The sequence below is a fragment of the Pundamilia nyererei genome, unplaced genomic scaffold (genome assembly GCF_000239375.1).
Source record: "Pundamilia nyererei isolate P.nyererei 1_Seehausen unplaced genomic scaffold, PunNye1.0 scaffold00106, whole genome shotgun sequence".
Taxonomy (NCBI): domain Eukaryota; kingdom Metazoa; phylum Chordata; class Actinopteri; order Cichliformes; family Cichlidae; genus Pundamilia; species Pundamilia nyererei.
Window position 1 is genome coordinate 931,302 of NW_005187507.1, and position 21,954 is coordinate 953,255.

General features: G+C 40.0%; 2 protein-coding genes across 7 annotated transcripts in view; both read left to right on the top strand.

The window, feature by feature from the left end:
• Positions 1–9,293, top strand: part of bcas1 (brain enriched myelin associated protein 1) — a 13,069-nt gene extending 3,776 nt beyond the window's left edge. The window contains exons 2-13 of the mRNA XM_005740970.2: positions 1,156–1,335; positions 2,277–2,336; positions 2,616–2,651; positions 2,923–3,138; positions 3,260–3,346; positions 5,193–5,234; positions 5,373–5,438; positions 5,728–5,766; positions 6,962–7,084; positions 7,206–7,286; positions 7,629–7,847; positions 8,248–9,293. Coding sequence (XP_005741027.1) covers positions 1,315–1,335; positions 2,277–2,336; positions 2,616–2,651; positions 2,923–3,138; positions 3,260–3,346; positions 5,193–5,234; positions 5,373–5,438; positions 5,728–5,766; positions 6,962–7,084; positions 7,206–7,286; positions 7,629–7,847; positions 8,248–8,328 — 1,071 coding nt within the window. The 5' untranslated portion in view covers positions 1,156–1,314 and the 3' untranslated portion in view covers positions 8,329–9,293. The remainder of the gene's footprint in view (positions 1–1,155; positions 1,336–2,276; positions 2,337–2,615; positions 2,652–2,922; positions 3,139–3,259; positions 3,347–5,192; positions 5,235–5,372; positions 5,439–5,727; positions 5,767–6,961; positions 7,085–7,205; positions 7,287–7,628; positions 7,848–8,247) is intronic.
• A 5,240-nt stretch (positions 9,294–14,533) lies between these two features.
• znf217 (zinc finger protein 217) lies at positions 14,534–21,260 on the top strand. 6 transcript variants are annotated; one of them, XM_005740974.2, is made up of 6 exons: positions 14,534–14,772; positions 15,799–15,922; positions 16,492–17,841; positions 18,013–18,120; positions 18,215–19,561; positions 19,688–21,260. In XM_005740974.2, exons 3-6 carry the CDS (start codon positions 16,533–16,535, stop codon positions 19,798–19,800), a joined length of 2,877 nt encoding a protein of 958 aa, XP_005741031.1. In that variant the 5' UTR covers positions 14,534–14,772; positions 15,799–15,922; positions 16,492–16,532; the 3' UTR covers positions 19,801–21,260. The 6 variants fall into 6 exon arrangements, with proteins under 6 accessions (XP_005741031.1, XP_005741029.1, XP_005741033.1 ...); XM_005740972.2 differs by having other exon boundaries at positions 14,534–14,646; XM_005740976.2 differs by lacking the exon at positions 15,799–15,922 and having other exon boundaries at positions 14,534–14,786.
• Positions 21,261–21,954: the final 694 nt, after the last annotated feature.

Here is a 21,954-nt window from a genome sequence, read left to right on the forward strand (position 1 = left end):
ATATACATATATGACTGCTGGATTCAGTCATTTAATCTGAAGCTGGTTCCTTCATTTACATTTTAAACAAATATCCCTCTATTTACCTGTTCTGTATATAATACAGCAATGATTAATAGCAGCCACAATACATTTACGGTTACATAAAATTTAGCAGTACTTGCCACAATCCTGATGGTCATCAAAAACATCTTCAGCTTTACCAGAACTAATTATCATCTGCTTAGATATATAACATAGATACAGATTTATTTGTAATTCTTCATTCTGTACATTTTGGTAACTGTTCAGTTATGTGTGGGCAACATTCATTAAGCAAATGCATTCACAGGGCTAGGACGAACTGAACGTTATATACAGTATATGAAAATCAAGAGAACTGGTATTTAGAATAAATCTTTTTAAAAAGCAAATAGATGTTAGTAATCACTGCATGGGTTCATACAAAGTCTTGTTCAGACTGCCACATTCGTTTAAGGACGAGATAGGCTGCATGTAGGCATACATACACTTTGATCATTATAGTGCTGAAAATAAGGGCCCTCGTGTTCCTCACTTCATCCGCTACTTAGAGCAAACGTTTATGCTCTCTTTCCTCTGATTTAAACCTTTCTTCTGATTGGCTGCCCCTCGTAAGTAGAAAGTGGGTCTGGCTACTGTGAGCTGACCTGTGTGACCTGTCTATGTTGCTGGTCTCATTAACTGAAACTTTGGCAACATTTATTTTGGTGCTTGTAACGGAAAATATGGAAAAGCAAAATAGGCCACCTCTACAGTTTCTAATGGGATAATAAATTGGGCCAAAATAATGTATCAAGATTGCTGGAAGAAAAGGCAAAAAATGTATAAATGAATTGACATTGGTTCAGTTCACATATTTTATAGACGCACACCATACGGGCATAGCTAGGTATTTGGTTTTCCTGACATTTCTCGAGAAATAACTCTCACACATTGTTGAATATCAATGACTGAGGGGTGGGACACACACATTAATAAAAGGGTGATTGTTGACAATGCCCCGAGTAGGCAGAGGCATGGTTGGAATTGTGCTCCCATCTCAATACTGCGATTAAGACACTCACTGCTTACATATCAGCTCCGCTCTGCTCTAACATAATTCTCAAAGGCGAATTCTTTTGTCATGGTGTACAGGAGACGGCTAACCTAAACCACGAGCCTGAATCATTAAAGGAGCCAGAGAGGGTGACTCCAGTCTCCAGTCCCAAGGAAGAAAACGTTCCTGAAACTGACAACGGAGACAGTGAGCCCGTGGAAAGCAAAGAGGAGAGTAACCCAGAAGAGAATCCAGTTATGAACTTCTTCAAAACCCTAGTAAGTGGCATCATTTGGCAATTTAAGGTGACTTTTTATGCTCCTGCTATTTCTGTTTATCATGTCAAATTAGACTATTTGGGGGAAAAGGGAAAGAACATATGTACTTTTATCTGCTTCTTTTTCTGAAGAGAAACAGGCAAAAAAATAAAAAATAAAATAAAATGAGGTTAATGCGTCTTCCAGTTGTGCCCCAGTCAAAGTGAGATGTGTGGTCATTTTTCCAATCATTTAGCAGTAATAAGTAGTAATACGCTTGAAAATGTTTCATTAGTTTGTGTGTATTTTTGAATGTTTTTGTTCTATGTAGTGATGTGGGAAGGCGGTATAACTGTATATGACATTAAGTGTAACCGTAGCGAAATCTGCCATCATGACAGTGCCAGATGGAAAAGTTGCAACAAGCAGCTATTGTATTTCCTCTTCATCATGCTGTCTTTTGGATTCATGCCGTTTTAAAGAGTTGCCATTGCCCTAGCCCCATGCTAATCAAGTCTTTGAACATGCGGGAATGTGGTGGCCTATTGTTCATCCCATAGTGTGAGCTCACAAGGGAGGCCTGTGCAGTTGGAAGTCGAGATTTGTGAAGATAGAGCGAGGGCAGGCCTACGCCATCTCCGGAGCACAATGGCTGTCACAATGGCAGCGCATGTACTGTATGTGCTCTGTCAGGGACCTCTGTGGGCCTCAGTTAGCTTACCATAAAGGCCTATGTCTGCATTCATGAAAGGCTTCTGTTTTATCCAAATAATTATTTTTCTGTCTCATCAACTGTATCCCCTGGCATTTTGCTTTTCACACTGCTTAACCGCCACATACATAGTGCTCCACAATGCTTACACAGTTCACATTTAAAGATCAAGATTTTTTTCTCTTGTGTTTTTATGTGGATCACGGCACAAAAAATAAAGACGGTTCATTTTTATTCCTCTGTTGCACAGGTGACCCCTACTAAAACGTCCAAAAAGGAAACGGCTACTCCCGATGCCGCTAAAGACAAGGTGAACAGAGGTTCATTTTAACCTATCACTCTCTGCTGCTTTTATCAAACCATATCTCTGATTATCTAATACAGACAGCTATACAATGAGCTGTCACACCCTCGTCTGTTCTGTTTCTGTTGCTTGAACTAAGGATGTTCCTGAATTTAAAAAGTAACATTTATTTTTAAAAGGTGATTTATTTTTGCAGAATTTGTGCATAAAGCTTTTTTTTTTGCATCCTTTGTTTGCTTCAGTTTAACCTTTTTTATAAGTGCTTTCTTTTCTGTTGCAAAATAGTCCCAGAAGGAGACCCAACCAGCGGCAACCTCTACTGTGAGCATATAACCCATAAGTTTTGATTCCCATAACCATTGCACTTCACGTTAAATGTATATATTTACTGCACATGGTGAGTTTATTTAATTTCCGGATATGATGTCTTATTTGCTCATTTTACATAGCAATGCATTTTTATTGGGTGAAACTGGAAGGAAATACAGTTGCTGATATCATATCTGACAAAACTGCTACATCAAAAATGTCTTTGCAGTTTAAGAGGGCTGTGTAAACCATTGCTTTAACAGCCCCTCTCTTTCTTCAATAGGTTGCACAAATATCTGAACCGCCTGCAGCACCCAAAGGAATGTCTGTCCCACCACCCCCACCTCCAGAGCCACCGAAAGTGGAAATCAAAGGAGAGCCAACTGCCAAACCTGTAAAGGCCTCTGCGAAAGAAGAACCTAAAGCTGCTGGAAAGGAGCCTGTGTCCTCGAAAGGAAAATCAGCCAAAGATACTCTGAGCAAATTTTTCCGCCAGAAGGTAAACAAACAGCTTTAACTGCAGATTACAAGATCCAATCACTATTTTAAGGAATAGCTATTCATGTAGACACTCACTGCATGTTCAATGAGAACACAGTGTGAAACATACTGTATGTCAGTTTGAGGTATTGCTAGGAGTCAAGACCTCCAAAAGCAATGGTGCTTCAGCAAGTGGAGCCAAAGCCCCGGGCAAGACTGCAGCAGTGGTACAGTAAATGATCATATTCTCAAACTGACCATGGCTCATCAGTTACTAACCGAACAAGAGCTCATTTGTCCAGAGGCACCAGAAATTTGCAATTTACTGTTTCCTAATCGGAGCTATAGTTTTGTGAAGTAGCATTAGTCCTGTGCTGAAACCTTTTCTCTTGGGAGAATCAGGTTTTCTTATTTGTTGAGAATAAGATAAGAAGAATGACGTCGTCCTTACGTTTTTGCATAATACATAAAGACAAAAATAAAAGATCATAGTATCAGCATAAGGAGCAGAAGCAGGGACAAAGGGCTAACAAGGCTCATCAGCACCCACCAGCACCACAAATGCTCACCCACAACACTGCATCTCCTTTCTTTTAACCGCACTGACCGTTAAGTCACATTTGCATCACTGTGAGCTCAACGAGAAGCCATTACATTTAGCTGCTGCCCAGAGAAGGTGTTATAGGGCATAACTACAACAGATTTCTTTTTTTTATTTTAGTTTCCGTAGAGCCAAAATAAACAACATGTGTATTTTAAATTAAAAAGGCTTTAATTTACAAGATCAAATCGTTATGTTGTTACATTTTTGAGCATCCATGTTTTTTTTTTCTTTTTTCTTGCTGGATTTTGTCCCATATTTAAACACAGATCAACCAATTCAACTCAACACCTTTCATTTACATACTGAAGAATTACAAGCTGCCAAGACAGCAATAAACAAAAAATAAATAAATAAAAAGTTAAAATGAACAGACAAACAACATGAAGAGGGTAAACTTTCCAACATACATGCGCTAACAGTAAGTGGAGGAAAAAATTAATTGCTATCTGAAATAATTAAAAAGACAAAATTTCATGAAAAAGAATCACATTTACAACAATCAAACTAAACATAAGTGAGTAAAATAGATTACAACACACACACACACACACACACACACACACACACACACACACACACACACACACACACAAAACAACAACAAACTTCTACTTAGTAAAATAAACTAAAACAAGTAATATCCCTGATGAATATTTTAAGATTCTCCCAGATTCGATCAAAGTGGTTTGGAGTACACAATCTATAAACTGGTTTTGTCCTGCACTTTGGACTCATGCCAGAGGAGCTGTGGGGCTGTGCCATGGGCGTAACTATGTGCTGAACATTGGTGGGGGGGGATCTCTGTCTAAATTAATAAATAAATCTGGGTAAATTCCCAGATGATTAAACATGCAACTATTTTGCTGGTAATAACGGAAATGAGTAAAGAGAATCAACAGCCTATTTATGCAAGATAATTCATAATTTTATTGGGGGAGTTATATTGGCTGGGTCTGATTATTGGGGGGGGGGGGGTCATAACCTCCCTAACCCCCCTGGAAATTACACCCCTGGGGAGCTCTTTCTGACTCTTCTAATGCATTGCATTTGAACTTCCTTAACCAGTTGATACAAGTCACCATTCATTGTCATGTTAACATAGTGAGTAGTCCATAAATACAACTTTTCATCTGTTTTGAGGTTCTGAAGTCCTTTTGCATTTCGCTGTCCTGCAGACAATCAGTCATGTGCAACAGTCAGCTGTAGGAGCAGAGGTACAGCCAGGTGTAAACTTACATGTGAACTCGAGCCTGTTTAATCTTCCCAGCTGCATTCAGGGAATGTTACATTAATGTATTAAGATGTGAACATGAATCTTCCGCACACAAGCCTTGCTGGAGACGACTGGATAATTACAAACCATCTTGCCAGAGTTACATAACAAACATGCTTTATGGTTAATTACAGGGTTTGAAATGTTCACCGCAATTTGCATCTGTGCAGAATAAAATAACAGTTTTGCTTTACAGGAGACACCAGTGGAGGTGCCAGCGCCTGTTGTAGAAGTGCAGGTAAATGAAAGGCAACTTCTCACTCTTGGGGCTTTGTACTCTTTTAGGGAGTGGAATGGTCTTTTGAGCCTCTGATTACACCACGTACCCTCTTCCAAAGCTGTTTTTGTATGTAAAGATTCATTTCTATTTGCTTAGATTCAAAATGAGGTTGAACCTCAGGAGGCAGCAGCAGTGGGGGAAGAGCCTGTTGTAGAAGTGCAGGTAAATGAGCAAGAAGTGCTTAGGAATATCAATTCCTGATTTTCTTCACTCTGCAGGCACCTCTGCAATAATGTTGCCACACTTATATGGTACCATAACATTTCCCACATTTACTCTTTGTAATTCATCCATTTTTAAAAAAAATAATTGTATCGCATCACATCCCAAACTGTACAGATTAAACAACCCCCATTATGGCACAAAATTAGTACGATATAAGATTTAATGACTATCACTATTTACGCTCTTCCAATTCAGGATATAACAAATAACTCTCCCTTTTCTGTAGATAAAGGAAGAGGTACCACAACCAGTGGTAGAAACTGAGGTAAATTAGTGGTGTTTAATGTTCTAGGAAAGCTTTTTTTCTTTTCTTATGTTTCTTTTAATAGTTAGGGGAGATGAATGGTGTCACGGTTTGCCGGGGCAAGCCGTGTGAATAATAATGGATCCAAACTGCAGGCTGCTGAAGTGGAGGGTGAGTTTATTGGCAACTAAAAGGTACAACAGACAGGGTGGCGAGGAACAGAACGGTGAAAACTCTAAACTGGGAAAACTAAATAAAACACTAACCGGAATACGAACATGACATGCAGGGAGAATGACCAGAGAATCAACACAGAAGGGTGGAAGGGAAATAACACAGACGAACCAGCAACTACCATGACAGAAGACACAACTTAAATACACCCAGAGAACACAGGGAGATTACACGCAGGGAACACAGCTGGGAGTGATTATCGTGACGAGACTAGGGAGGCAAACTGAAACACTCACATAAGACGCAGACCTTCACAATAAAACAGGAAACACATACACGCAATGACATAACACACCAACTAAACACAGACTGGGGGACACAGAACATAGGAACATGAACAGAAGAATACAAACACCCAAGGTAACCAAAACCACAGAATACTAATAGACTAAACATAAACACGGAGTCGCAGACTCCGGACCATGACAAGTGGCTATAAAATAACCATATGAGTCACATTGATAATCACACTATGTGTGAGGCCAAAGTACCAAGATGGCTGACTGAGCTTTAGCAGAAAGACTACAAGTATGAGGAAGCAGCCTTGCAGCCTTGCACTGTTCAACCGTGACACAATCAACCCAGATATCTGGGGTTATGTGACTCTTCTTTTCTTACTTTCTTGAAGAATTTCCCAAAATGTTTAACTAGCTGTTTCTTTAAAAGTGGACATCTTTGAAATGTAAAGTGAATATTGATGGGCTTTACCTTTTTCCTCTTTCTTCCTCTTTACAGATTTTGGCTTTTGCGCTTGACAATGTGGGCTTCCTCACTAGTTCTTATCTTGATCTGATTATACGCTGTCTCTCTACTCTGATCACAGATATCTTTTTACTGCTTTACCTCCTCTTTCATGTCACAGATGGAAGCTCCTACTCTCACTCTGTCACCTAAATCGATGAGCATCCCTTTGATTTTTTTTCCCTTTTTTTTTAGTAAATATTCATGATACATATTTTTCTTTTTCCTGCTTTGGTTAAAGACGGTGGATTCCTCAAAAGCTGGCACCCAGGAGGCTGCTGCAAAACCAGAGCCGCCGCCACCTGCTCAGGAAGAAAAGAAAAGCGCCTCAAAATCCCCATTCCTTTCTTTCTTCAAGCCTCAAGTAAGAACCTATTCCCATAAACATTTATAAGATCTCTGAAAAGAAACAACTCTGAAATACATTAGGTATGAATTGTGGTGAAATTACAGAATGGTAAGTAACAGGTTAATGTGAATTTGAGGTACTATTAGATCACATGACCACAAAAGTCCAGGCAGCCTCCACAAGTGGAGTTCGGCTCCTCAGGAAAACTACTGGACTGGTAAATACATGAAAATACGTTGCCTCTTGCAAACAGATGCATTATTAACCAGAGTAATTTCATCAATTACGTCTGGTATTAAAACATGCTCTAAACAACTTCTTTGCCAGAAGCATTTTTCTCCATTTGCTGTTATCTTTGAGCATATGTCACCGTCCCTCGTGATGTTGCGCATGATGTCGTATCCTAACAGCAGATGTACATTTTAATCCCACTTCATGTGCCGCCTCAAAGTCCATCTGCACTTAACGAGTGAAGTGTATGAGCCACCGGTGTGTGAATCTCAAGCCTGTCAAGGACTAAAATAATTGAATGCTTCATTATGTGCCGCAACACTTTTAGGCTGCTGAGCCCAAGAAGGTGACCCCAACCCCACCTGCAGCAGCGGAGGCAGCTCAAGCAGTTAAAGCCAAGGAGGAACCTAAAGCGGCAGCCAAGTCTTCAGAGCAAGCTGCAGATAACAAACCAGCCTCTGTGCCTTCCCAAGCTGGCGATGATGCAGCCAGTGTGCCCAAAAAACTGGAAAAGAGGAACTCCATTCAGCTATTCTTTAAAAATCTGGTAAGAAGAACATTGCTTTCCCCAGATATTAACATTAGAAACATGCACAATATCCTTATCACTGCACAGTGCAAAGTATTTTTGTATTATCCCCACTAGATGGCAGCAGACACTTAAGGTGTAGGCTCCACATTACTGAAAACCAAGCGGACTGATATAACACATCTGGAAATGCAGTTTAGTTATAGGACAGTTACCGTTACTTAAATGTAACAAATTTAGTCAGAGTCCAGTTTAATACATTTGATGCCTGTGAAAGAAATTAATAAAGTTTTTGTTTAACTAAAAAAACAATTAAAGCTTATAAAAGACAAAAATTAAATAAAAATAGATATTGAACGAGTTGCATTTTCTAAAGACACTGCAACAAAATGTACCATTTTCTCCCTGCAAACTGTAGACTCAGAAACGTCCTTCTACAGATGCCGGAGTCCAGACAGAGCCACTGACCGCTGCTCAAGGAGCTGAGAAAGCCAAATGAGACCAGAAGCAACCCTTACGTTTTCCTGTACAGTCTCCTTCCCTCCCTCTCACTTGTACTCAGTCCTTCTTTTTCTCTCTTATCACCTTCTTGAATCCCCTGAGTTACTTTGATTACTTTGTTTTTTAATTGTTACTGCTTAAAAGTCACAATAGCAAAGGTAAGGTTTTGGAAGAATAAAGGAAAGTGGACAGAACAGTTAGCAGGGAGTTGAACTTGTGGAGATTTAAAATGGTCAGAGGTTGTTTGGACATATTTTTTGTCACATAAATGTGACATTTTCTACAGACGTTTAAAATGACTTTTCTCTGTTTTGCAATCTAACATACTGGGCTTATGCAATATATAGTGCCATGCTTTGCCTTGAACAACTATTTTGTGTTAAATCGATAAAACTCAATGTCATATAGGTTCTATTTTTACACTTCACACCAGAGAATTCACGCAGTTAAGGTAATGCAGTGGTTAACATGAAGGACGTAGATATGAGTCATAGAAATGCTCTTAATGGAGCTGGTCTAAGGAGTATTAAAGTTTATATAGCAGAGTGTGCTTATAGATTTTTTAACTCTATGCAAGTTATATGTGGACTAAAACAAAAAGGTACATGCCAGAACAGCTATCTTTTAGCTTATATGGGACATCACAATCTCTACTGATCTTTGGGGAACTGATTGTAAATACTCAACAAATGCTTAAAAATGCATCCGAGGTATTGAAACGGTGTCTTTGTGCAAATGTGTCCTTGTGGTATGCTCTGCATTACTCATAAATCACAACCGAGAAGCTTTTATTTTGATTTTAGCACTTTGTGTCGTGTCAACTAACAAAAGTTTTCCGGTGTAAGTAAACTGTGTCAGGCGTATGTGCAATTAATGTGACGCTGTAGTTTGTCGTTATGTAGTGTGTATGTGAAACTTGAGCTATCCTGAAGACAATAAATGCAAATAAATATACCACATGCCTGTTTTGCTTCAGAGTTTTCATTTTTAATGTAAGCTATAAAAGCATGAGGAGTGTTATCAAGAATAATTGGATGTTCCAACAATTTAAAAAACAAAGAAGAAGATGACCAGGCAAGTCTGGCCAAAAAATAAATAAATAAAAGATGCCTCTATTCATGAGCAATGTCATAGCAACCATTTTTATGCATATAAGAGTGCAGCAAAGGTGTAGCGTATCCCGCTACACCCAATCTGGGTGTTAAGCCAAATACTGTAAGTCTGACTCATGTTCATAAAGATCTCTGACAAATCAAAGGAAAAAACTGATCCAATGACCCCTTTGGTGAGAGGATCTGGTGGTTGCATGGCAACATTTTTATATAGGGCAGAGACAGTGCAAATCATTATAAGATTATGGGGAGCCATCTTAACCCTTTATTATGATTAAATGCTTCTGTTGGGAGTGGCCTCTCCCAAGATGGCACCTCGAGCCACAAGTATGTACAAGAATTCAAATCGCATTCTGTGGCCTTCGCAGTCAACAGATCGTTTTCCATTTGAATGAGTGGTCTAACATGCTAGACAGCTGGCTAACGCGCTGCCATGGTCAAAAAAACAAGTTAGGGATTGTGTTTTGGAAATGGTTTTCCTTTTTTGTTTGTTTTTCCTTTAATTTGTCACACACTTGTATATATTTGTAATGCCAACAAATAAATGTTTGTTGACTGGAGAAAAAGCAAATTAACCAGAGGTCATATTTTTTATTTTAGACAGACAGATGGCTGTTGGACATTACTGCTGAATTTTAGTGTCTGTGAGGCGTACCTTGGAGATAAAAAATGTAAAATAAGATCTAAGGAATTTGATATTTCAGGTAAAGGAAGACCTCAAATCATCTTCTCCTTTTATGATGTAATTTCTATGATTGATGGCGTAGTGTGCAGTCTCTGGAAGGATGTGTTTTAGATAGAAGTGTCTGAGAACCACTATTCACCCACCATTAAGTGATGAGTCGCAGCCCCCGAAGGCATAACTCACACTGCTCCTTTGTTATCAATGAGGCACACTATTCTTGTATTACTGTCTATAATAGGTGTGATCATTTTAAATTGTGCATCAAAGTAATTGCCACGGCACTGAGGGAGAAAAAGTGAGGTACTGCTGCTTGCACAGCTTAAGACATGTGCTCCATTGTCTCTCCTTTCCCTGGAGGAATGTCTCAATTAAGATACACTGTGACGACTTTGCCAGCAGTTTTGTTTATGTGTGAAGAGCTCATTTTCATTAGCAAACAGAGTATAGTGTTGATGAACCTGGGAGTGAGGAATTCTGACTGAGTTTTAATGAGATGGAAGTGAAGGAGAAAGCAAAACTACTCACAAATCTCGCTTAGATTACTAAAACTAATTGGAAGAGTGACTAAAAAGATGCCCTTACACAACACTTTAACTGGAAATCACGAGCAACTTTTTGGCCTTTGCTAACAGTTCCAGATGTTTTAAACTTCCGTGTGCAGTTATTTAGAAATCTGCTCAGCCTTTTCTGTATTTAGTGACTTGTCAAATAACAGTGAAGACGATGATAACAGCTGCATGCCCCTACACGCAGCGTTCCAGGAGTGAGAGTTAAGGGAATTCTTTTTCCATACAGTTGGGAAAGTGATTGTGCGTCACAAGGGCTAGTCGCTCCCTTTTTTTTTTTTTTTTGCACAATCACATACGATAATGACCTAAAAAAGCTTATTAATAAAGAGATAGTTCCCAAGTATGGATTTAACAATGCATGGACTGTACACAGTGCAGCAGATTTTCTCAGCCACCATGTTGCTGCAGTTCATCCTAGGACAATGCATGTGACTGTGTGAATGCACTGAGCTCAGAGGGGGTGAAACAGGGGAATAGTGGGAGGAGAGGCCTGATAGGAGACCTCCTGTCAGCACTAATGTGCATCATGGCAGTGCTTGCTAGTAATATGGAATATGAGAGGTTAAAACTATTCTGGGTACTAATGAAAAGAAAAAAGAAAACCGTCATAACCGGTTCTGATCCCTTCACAAACTGATGGAATTTTTTTTTTTTACCTACAAGGAAAAAACAAGCTAAATATCTCAGTGTGTTCCCCCTGCAGTGCTTACGGGGACAACACATGCATGTGCGTGTCTGTTAGGGAAGTTTTGTAACGCGGATGCTACCAACTGTGTCTTTACATTTTTTGTTTGTTTGTTTTAGTCTTTTGAGCGGAAAATTCGATTATACTGCTGTAGGGATGCAAATGAGTGACGTAATCATGATCTGCCTTCAACTGATAGATAAGTGTTCATCTTAAGAACAAGTATACAGGCATACATTTAGACAAAAACACTTTAGCTTCTGTTTTTACACTTGGATACATCAAACTTTGTTCTAAGTTGGTAGAATCTGAGCACATTGTTACAGCTTTGGGATCATTTTGAGAGTAGAGATAATAAAAGATGCTCTTTACATGTCATTATGTGTGCTTAACTTGCTAGAATCTTGGGAATGTGCGCAAATACCACAGCTGTTGTATGTCCAGGCTGCTAAGCTGGTTTTGCTTAGTTTTGTAAACAGAACAAATCAGTTTCAGTTTTAGGTGTGGTGCTCATAACGTATAATTTTATAGAAGAGATCAAGCATTGCAGTCTGAATGACAAGAGACTGCCATCATTATAACTAATAACAAGAGAGTGTTACGTTTGCAAATACATACGTCACTACTACCATAATTTAAAAAGATAAAATTCTTTGCTTTTTTTTTATCATTTGTATATATTTTTCCTGCACAGTTAATCAACAAATAATGTATATCCTTTGTGTCTTTTATATGTGTAACTGTCATTTATGCACTTCACTGAGAGGTCATAGTGAAACAAAGAAAGGTCAGGAAAAAAAAAGTCGTCAAAAGAGGTCACGCAGACAGCGGGGCACTAGCAGCAGGACAAAGAGACACTTCCTTCACCCAGTTTCTACAGTTTCTACACAGAAAAGACGGGTACTGTTTTCAGTATGAACTGTGAGAATTTCTGTTTGGCCACTGATACTTCTATGATCAACAGAACACAACAGCTGGTAGAACTGAATAAACGTTCGGGGTGATAAAGAAGCTTACGTATTATCAGTGTCTTTCAGAAGCGACACCAGGATTATGAAAGAACTCAGGCTGTGAATCTGAAGGAGAACAATGCGGTCAGCTGCTCCTGACACGTCAAGACAAAAAACAAGCCATCACAGCCTTCCCCGAGTCGCTGATCCAATTCCTGTTAGGATGTCTGCCCGCAGAATACATTATAATTCTCTAAAGTACTGCGCTTTTTTCTTACAGATACCCCTTCTTTAATTAGATTTAACTGCTTTTAGCTAAATGTTTTAATAAAGAAACTATCTGAGATAATGACTTCAAAAAAATCTATTAGCATAATGTCAAACAATAGCACAGAGTTAATTAAATCAGTTAAAAGTAAACAATGCTCGGCCACTTGTTGCTGTCATTGCCACTACAGATGATGAATGCTATTTAAATTATCATAGTAAATCAATGATAAAAATTGCAGCCAGCTAAAGATATATTTGTAGGATTAGACACAAACAACCACTGCCTTAAGATAAAAGGCATTTCCCGTGATGGGCTACAACATCTTTTGGCAATTTCATCATCCTGAGGAATGATACTGCTGCTTCAGACTGATAGCTTTTCACAGAGGCTTTGTGGTTGCTGAACAATAGGAAATGACCGGGAGGCCTCGATGTGTCACATGTGGTGCCTTTGATTAACATACTAGCCTTGTTTGCAACAGAATCTCGGGGGAAGGCACGAGTACCTATAACTGAATCGTAGCACTGCGAGGGGAGAAAGTGTTTTTAGTTTAGGGTAAGGTGCCTATGTAAATGAGTCTTACTAAAGAAAAAAATATGTGTTTTTTAAATCAGTGAGCTGAGTTATTTATTAAGACAAAATAGAAATAAAAAAAGTTCATTGGTATCCTTGGAATGAGTGCAATTATCAAATCCACTGTTCAAACCAAATATTTTTATTAAGCATGTTTGCTAGGCTGGAAAACCACATGTTTATTTCATCATGAGAACAATATTGGTTCAACCTGTTTGGTGACAGCAAATGCTTGACAACAGCTTGAAATATAGGCAAAAGAGCAGGCTGCTTACAGCCAATCCTTGGCTCATGTAAGAGCCATAGCTTAAGCAAATCGAGCACTCCAGTCTTTGTTCACTGTTTTTCAACTGGGAGTGGTTACTGATAAAGTTTTGTTTTCTTCCAGACATAGCTGCCATTCTGGGGGGGGGGGGGAGAATATTCAACTTCATTGACTGATTAAGTGCCCATCAGTGTCTCTGCTTTTAAGAGTGGAGGAGGGGTTGATTTTACATAGGAGGGTGTGGAGGCTACTGTAGGTGAAGGTCTTTATCTCACAAGCACCAGTCTATTAATCTTAGGTGATTACACAATCCAACAGTAAATGTGTGCTGATTCTCTATTATTATTAACAGCAATATAGTATGTAACTAAAAGTTAAGGTTTTTCCTTCCATTTTTCTGTAAGATCAAATGTGTTTACACGCACCATCTCATGGCTTTGTCAGAGGTATGTTTTGGGTGGCAACAACTCATATGGGATATAAAAGTGGGCTGTGCGCCTTGGTACGTTTTTGTGTCACCATATAGGAAGAACTTGAAATTTCTCATGACTCAACCAACCTGCTTCTGCAAAAAGAAAAAAAAGCCTCATGTAACTGTGAAAAGTTTGAGGCACCCCTCCCCCAGCTCCACATGGTAGCTGGTGCATGACGTGCTGACTGGCTGCACTTTTAGGTAACTTCTTAAAATGCAGCGTACACATCAAGGAGTGTTATATGGCGTCTATTTAGCGCACTCCCTCTTACTCCGTGGAAGTTTAAAGCATCGTTAGACAGATGATTGAACCGCTCGAAAAGCAAAGCGTGACAACAGACTTCACTGTAAGCGAATACGACTCTAATATTGGCCGTTTGAAGCACAAATGAAGCAGCTTACACATCTAATAGTGAAAACATTGGGAATAAAAATAAAAAATAAAAACCTCACATGTGATAACGTGTAAGAAGTTCATTGTGGGCTAGAACAGTCAAATAAAATATGCCCCCATGCTTTATTGGCGTGTATGAGATAAGATGATTATCTGCACTAATCCCTCTCTGTTATACGTGACCACGTGATTGCCCTTTTTTGTGGGGGGGGCTGCCGTGCACGCGCCCCATCTTCCCCTTGAGAAAAAGTTGAGAGAGCGCGCCCCGGATTTCAACAGCTGCAGCAGGGAGGACTCGCCAAGTCGAACAAATATGATTCAAATTCAAACAATTGAATAGGTGAGCTGTCCACCAGCGGCAACGCGTTGTGTGAAATGAAGAAGCAAACTCGAGCAAACACCCGAATTCCCTGAATTCAGTCGCTCGTAGTATCAGTATCAATATTAATCCGGAAATTCTGAGTTGGTAGGTATTGTTTGGTGAGTTTCTACAGTTTGCTCGAAGTCGAGGCAACAGAAAGTGTTGTTTGCTAACGTTGCTGTCGTTAAGAATGACCGAGGCTATGGGAGTAAAACTAGTTAGCGTTTTGTTATGCCACTCTCTCAATCTGGGTGAACTTTTGAAAGTGGCGTTGGAAAACAAACCGTAGGGGACAGCGTAAGTAGACACACACATTAAAAAAAAGTCAGGTCGATAATGTTCTTTTTGTACCACAGTGTTGTCATGAAATAACGTCGTCGCCACTCGAGACGGGTTTGTGTCTGGATGTATTGATTTAAAATTCAGTCTTCCTCAGTCACAGACGCGGACAGGGCTGATAATTGATCTGAATGTTTCCAAAATGAGTAACGAAGCCCTCGTGCTCGGCTTATGATGCACATATAGAAACGTAATAGCCAGTCTGTTAAATGCACCGACTTTTATTGACGTTAGCTGGAAGTTCTCAACTGTTAACTTCGAGCATCGCCTCCGAGGTAAAATTACGTTCAAACCGGAGCTTTGCTTTCTTGAATAAGAAGGTGGCTAACGTTAACGCTTGCCTCCCGAAGCATGTGTGTACTTCAGAAAACCACACAGGATCATTAAGAGTTTCCTGTGCTCACCTGGTCTAAAGCAAAAGTACCACACAGCAAACTAATTCCAGATAAATTGGTTATGAATAACGTTGATGTATAAAAACTATATATATGTGTGTGCATGTATTATATAAAACTGAAAATAAAACCATTTATCATTGGTTTGAATGACTTGAAACCTACAGTTGGGACTTCCCCTTTATCCACTCATTTGTGGGTTTTTTGTTTTGTAGCCATATACTGAAAACTTGATTTAAAGGTAACAGTTAAAAATGTGTGAAAAGGGGGAGGGTCTTTGATGCTACAGTAGACCGCTATAGGTATTGCTGGTGCCACAGCCTTGATTAGCATTTTGCATGGGCCTTGAGCATTTTGTCCTTGCTGAACCAGTTACTCCACTTCTCCACCAATCAAGGCGCTAAGCAGTTCGAGCCTTCCCCAATATAAGCAGTTCAGTATACAAGCTGAAACCACTACACAGAGAAAAACCACAGTGTCTTTTGTCACTGATGCCTGGAGAAAAGGATATGCTGGAATTTGTGAGTAAAGATTTTAGAGTTTTCAAAAATAGTTTAACAACTTGAAATTCTTAGACTTTTGCTGGGATGTTGCTTTTTATGTTGTTGACTATAAGTTAATCTATGTCTGTAGATTGTATTTTAACACTACATGTTTAGTATGATTAGTTAAAGTAGTTGTCGTGTTTAGTTAGAAACAAAAGAGAAGCAAAGGTTTGTTACATTTAGGGGAAAAAATGAAAAAAACAAACAATGACCTTACTTAATCATCTTACTTTCTAGAAGTATATATTCTAAGTTAATGTTAGTCATATTAAGCTTAGACACAGAGGCATAAATTCTAAATTAATTTAAATAATGTTTGCGAGCACAAAAAAAGGCTGTTTTGTCATTGGCCTGCACATAGAGGAAATGACTTGTCTGTGTAGTTGATTGCTAAAAAAGATACATTTCCTGTTTCAGTGTAAGGAAAGGCAATTCTCTAGTGTTTTTTCAAACAGCTTTTATGATAACTTAGGTGTTTCAGTTACCTGATCCTGTTTTGATTTTTGAGCAAAGCCTAAAAAAAACACTTTTCCCATTCTTTACAGGCTCCTAATAATCTGGACCGCTTGTAAAACATTAGGAGAAAATGCCGACTCATTCATTGCTGCCGTTTGTAAATAGCCCAGATGGACTCGCCCAAGATTTTCTTATTAGTAAAGATGCAAGCATCCCAGGGTTGGGCTCTAGCATGACGCCACACACTACTTACCCAGAAAAGACTGAGTTGCAAAATGAAGAAAGTGCACCGCTGTACTGTATGTTCTGCGAGGAGACTTTCGCTCATCAGGATGAGCTTGGCCCCCACGTGTTAACACAGCACCCCACCACATTCTCCGAGCCAACTGTGCTTCGGGTTGAAGCAGAATTCAGGATCCCAGGAGAGAGACCCCGGGCCAAACAAAGCAGCCTTCCTGCCGAAAAAGACGAGGTTCACAGCTGTATCCTGTGTGGTCACTTATCCCAAGATGGCAGCGAGCTTGAGGCCCACATGAGAAAGCACAAGGACTACTTTACTTATTGTTGCAATTTTTGTGGGCGTCGGTTTAGAGAGCACTGGTTCCTCAAGAACCACATGAAGATGCATGTAAAAGCAGGAGCAAAGAACAAGACCCAGCAAGACCCAGAGAGCCCAATCACAATTAATGGTATCATCCAAGAGCCTCCATCAGAGCCTGTAGGCACCGCATACAAAATGTGCATGGTTTGTGGGTTTTTCTTCCCTGACCATGATAGTTTGGTTGAACACAGTAAAATGCATAATCGAGAGGCACAGCCTGGAAAAGATAAAAGCAAGGATAAGATGGGTGATACTAATGAACCCACTGCCAACCAGGATTCATTTCTTCAGTTCCTAAACCTTCAGCCTCGCCCCGCAGGAAAGGATGTGGAACCTGTGAGATCATCAAAATGGATTCCCCAGCTAGATCCTGTCAACACATATCAGGCCTGGCAGCTTGCTACGAAAGGCAAGATCGCAGTTGGGCCTAATAATACAAAAGATGTTGGCCAGGAAAACAGCACGGACAATGACGAATCTGGCTCTGACAAGGATGAGTTGAATAATATTTGGACTGAGGGCCAAGGAGACAAGGCCGTGAAAGAAGTTGGGAGAGAGCTCCGGTCTCAGCAACAGGCCCCTGTTAAAAGCCCAGACCCACAGCGAAGGTCTCCAGTTCAGAAAGATAAGGACAAACAAAGGCCAACGACTTGTGAGGAATGTCAAAGAAATTTCAGGACCTACCACCAGCTGGTGCTCCACTCCAGGGTCCACAAGCGTGAGAGAGGAGGTGAAGAAAGTCCAACCTCTTCTGTTGATGGCAAGCTTTCAAGAGCAGGCTCACTGGAAAATACAGAGGAAGGGTCTGAGGAGGGCATGGAGGAAAACTTGGGTTCAGGTAAGTCTGTTTTTCTGTATACACTCAGATTATCTTATCTGTGGTGTAGTAATTGTTTGTTACCAAGGGCTCCCTCTGCTGATGGGACGGATAATAACACATGCCTTTTGTGGCCGTTGTTCTGTCCTTTGTGTGTTGTGTTAATATTTAGATTTTTGTTTGTTTTCAAAGTTGAAGATGGATTTGACCGATCCAATGGCAGATCAAAAGACTGCAGTTACTGTGGCAAAACCTTCAGATCCAGCTACTACCTCACCGTTCATTTGAGGACTCACACAGGTAAATTCACGACAAATGATTATAAATTATCCTAAAAATAAACTGACCTTAAACTCTGACTTATGTTATGTTTATGCAAAACTATTTGTTCCAGGTGAGAAACCATTTAAGTGTGCTTACTGCGAGTACGCTGCGGCCCAGAAAACTTCGCTGAAATATCACCTGGATCGACGCCACAAGGATAAGCCCTACGTCGAGATCCCCAGCAGACCTGTGCCTTTAGTGCCCTCACCCAGTGATGGAAAAAATGAAAACAATGCTGAAAATCCTGTGCCAAAGAAATCCTGTGTCCCTCCAGCCAGGCCGTGCATCGATGAAACACCAGAAAGCGGACTGGATAGTGTCGATGGCAAGCTTGGCAAGCCACTTGTCCAAGTAAATGCTGTGCCTGCCTGCTCTCCGGAAGATGATGCGCTCGCCAATTGCTCTGTGCCTGTTAACCTGAAGAAAAAAAGGGAGGAGGTTCAGGAAGAGAACTGTGAGGCCCCATTAAATCTGTCCATAAAAGTCTCTGTCTCTACACCTGTCAGTGTTGAACCAAGAAATGGTATAGTTCCAATTGCCTGCCCATTTTGTGCTTATAAAACCATCTACCCAGAAGTTCTGATTATGCATAAAAAGCTCTCTCACAAAGACAAGTCAAACAGCACCAAAAAGAATGGGTTTGGAGGCAATTTAAGTGAAAGTCGTCATACGGGTTGCCCGCCTGCCCTCAATGGGAAAGATGTTTCCTCAGTTCTGATCACTGAGAGGATCTTCCCTCGCCGAACCAAATCTCCACCTCCCCAACCTGCAAAACCTCAAGAAAAAACACCTGTTAACCTACCGCACGTTCCTAAGCCATCCCCTGTCCATGCACCCATAAAAGATGTCCAGGAGACCCAGCGTTACAGGCAGAGCATCGACTCACATCCCAGTCAGGAATCCTCCAGGTATACAGAGCTAATGAGAAAAAACAGCACAACCAACAAATATATCATGGACAGAGTGGGCATCGGCGATCGGAGCTACCCAGTACGAAGCGGTGTGCTTTGGCACACAGATGCCGCCAGGCTCTGCCTATCCAGCCGATTTGGAAGCCTCCCCCAGATGGACTTTGGCGAGCCATCCAGCAAGCGATTAAAGTTTTCTGTGCCTACAAACAGGGATGCTGAGGCTGGCGAGAAGGCTGCTTTTAGAGGGCCACCAGCAGATGGATCTAACAGGATGTTTACTAAAAGAACTGTGAAACCCACACAGCAAGGGTCATGTCCACCCACAGCTTCTGAGGTTTCTGTTTTGGGTCCGGCAAAGAATGCACCTACGACTATTGGAGGCAGTTTGGAGTCTGAGTGGAGCATGATGAACCTTCTCCGCTCCTATCCACCCCATGACCTGGCATCTCTCTATCACACCAACCCAGCAAACCCCAGTCATGTAGGACTAGTCAACCCAGGAGCAGGTAAGCATTAGACTTGCAGTTTCAGTAGAGTGACATATAAATTTCTTTGGATATTTGGCTATTTTGTATCTGCATATTCTGATACTTTGAAGAGTTAAAGTTTTTTTTGTTTGTTTGTTTTCTCAGGGGGCAGAAGTGTGCTGTTCCAACATCTGCCCAGTCTACCCAGCCTGCAAAGAAGAGATGTTTCAGGCCCATTCCCCAGTCAACGCTGTGGGGCCACTGACAAAAGCGCCTAAAATAAAAAGAAACAAAGAAAAGGTTGAAAACTTTCATTTAAAATAAACCTGACGAGAATTTTTGAAAATGACATTGAACTTCATATAGTTGAATCAAATCATTTTTTTGTCCTTCTCGATGTAAACAGTGCTGCTGCCTTATTTTGGAGAATTTCTAGAAACGTTGTTTAATGTACATATTTAGAAAGAGAGGTAGTTTATGCTCACAGTGTGCTTATCCTCTTAATTTAATGTTTCTTTTTCAACAGAAAAACATTTGTGTTATATGGACATTTCAGGGCTACAGTTTCAGCAGAAGTTCTTTTTTTGAATGCGAAGATGCAGATAACCTTTGGGTTTTTTTTGTATATAGTCCACTGGTGTGCACTGTAATATTTCTTTTTGAGACTGTTGATAAATCTGTACATGACCCACACTAATATTCCAGAGTCTGTCTTAGCTGTAAAAGTTGTGTGTGTGGGATGGCAAAATCTCTCTACATAAACTGTGTTAAGCTAAAACCTAAGAAAAACCTGTGTGGGGAAAAAAAAATGCTGCTCTGTGTAATTGCTGCACTGCACTGGATGGTGGGGAGTTTCTGTCGGATAACTTGATGGCTTCGGCCCAGTTGTTTACAAACAGGCCACAGCAGCGAGCTCTGCTGTGTGTTTCAAGTTCTACCTCAAGTTGTGCTCTGAAGGCTTATTTTTGTAAAGCCTTTGAAGCTATCATGTTAGCTGAGCCTATATACCTACTTCGACCAGAGACTGGTGTTTTGAGTTGTAGTAATAGTAGTAGTACATGGACAAGTGACCCGTGACGTTTGACATATATAAAACACCACAGGAAGCTCAAGCTCATTTGGTGACACTGGACTACTACTGCTGCTACTGTTTTTTTTTTTTTACCTATACCACAATTTGGGCTGTACATTAATTTTGATGAACCCGCTATCTACAAGTATTGTTATTTTCCTTCTTGAAAAGCAAAAAGGTGCTTAAGTGGTGCCTCACATCCGTCAGCTGTAAAATGTACCAGATTGTGTGTAATTGTCTGGGTTTGTGTGAAATAGTCATTCAGTGTTATTTGGTTACTGCACATTTAGCCGCTCGCATGTTCGGGAGTTTGCTTTTGCTATGCAAAGTCTTGAAAGTGTTTCTTTTGTCAAGGGGCAGCAGTCACTGCCAACTGGATGTCAAGGAGCGTTTAAGGTGTCGTGATTGTGCAGTTTTAGGGGAGACAAAAAATGCAAAAGCAGCGATGTTGATTGCTCCAATTAACTTAATGCTAAAGAGGGAAGAAAGACTCAGGTTAATTAAATTTTACATGCTGGGTAGTGTTTGGTATAATTTTGAAAAACCTTTTTTAAATTATTTCTTTTTTTTGTTTGGTGTTCACATTATTGGTGTGTTTATATATTGTTAAGTATTGTTTTGAAATTTTTGATGGCACGTTTCAACAATAAAGTGAGAGGCGAAGAACGAAAGTATATAGGTGTTGTATTTAAGCTGAACCATAATGAACCTAGGATCACCTTTCTTAACCTCCTGAGACCCGTTTTTCTAATCTCCTAGCTATTTAGGATTAGTTGGACCTGATTAGACTTGTCCCCATAGAGGACAATGGTTTTATATTACAGCATAACATGGCATGGTCGCAATTGATTAAAAAATATAAAAACGCAGAATATAAAAGTATAAGGTGCGAAGCAAAATGTAATGTTGCCATATGAGGACACAAAGTTAAGAAATAAAGTCATACTTGGTTACAGTGTAGCACATTTTTCACGGACTCAAGGCACCAATTATACAGCTATGTTCATAGCATCTGGGGGATGTAGGGTAAGGACCTCCAGCTATATTATAAAATATATATATGCTTATATATGCATATATTTAGCAATATACCGAAACCAAGAGATGCAGTGGTTCACGGTCATAACAATAATCTGCTTTCTTTAACTTGCACCTGGGGTTCTAGCTTCCTTTAATGACATCTTTAATACCTGATTACACAGACACAGAGAAAGATAAATTCGGTAATATCTGTTCTAATTAAATCATCAGTGGACTGTAATATTCCAATAACTCGATTACCATTTCAGGCTATTAGTCCTCCAGAATCTCCAAATATAGGCAACAAGTATTGGTTTTCTTATGTTATATTACAACATAA

Bases quoted from the DNA above. Each gene is read 5' to 3' on its own strand.
- znf217 (XM_005740976.2), top strand. From the start codon at position 16,533: ATGCCGACTCATTCATTGCTGCCGTTTGTAAATAGCCCAGATGGACTC. The intron at 17,842-18,012 runs GTAAGTCTGTTT...TTGTTTTCAAAG, and splicing joins GGAGGAAAACTTGGGTTCAG to TTGAAGATGGATTTGACCGA. The intron at 18,121-18,214 runs GTAAATTCACGA...TATTTGTTCCAG, and splicing joins TCATTTGAGGACTCACACAG to GTGAGAAACCATTTAAGTGT.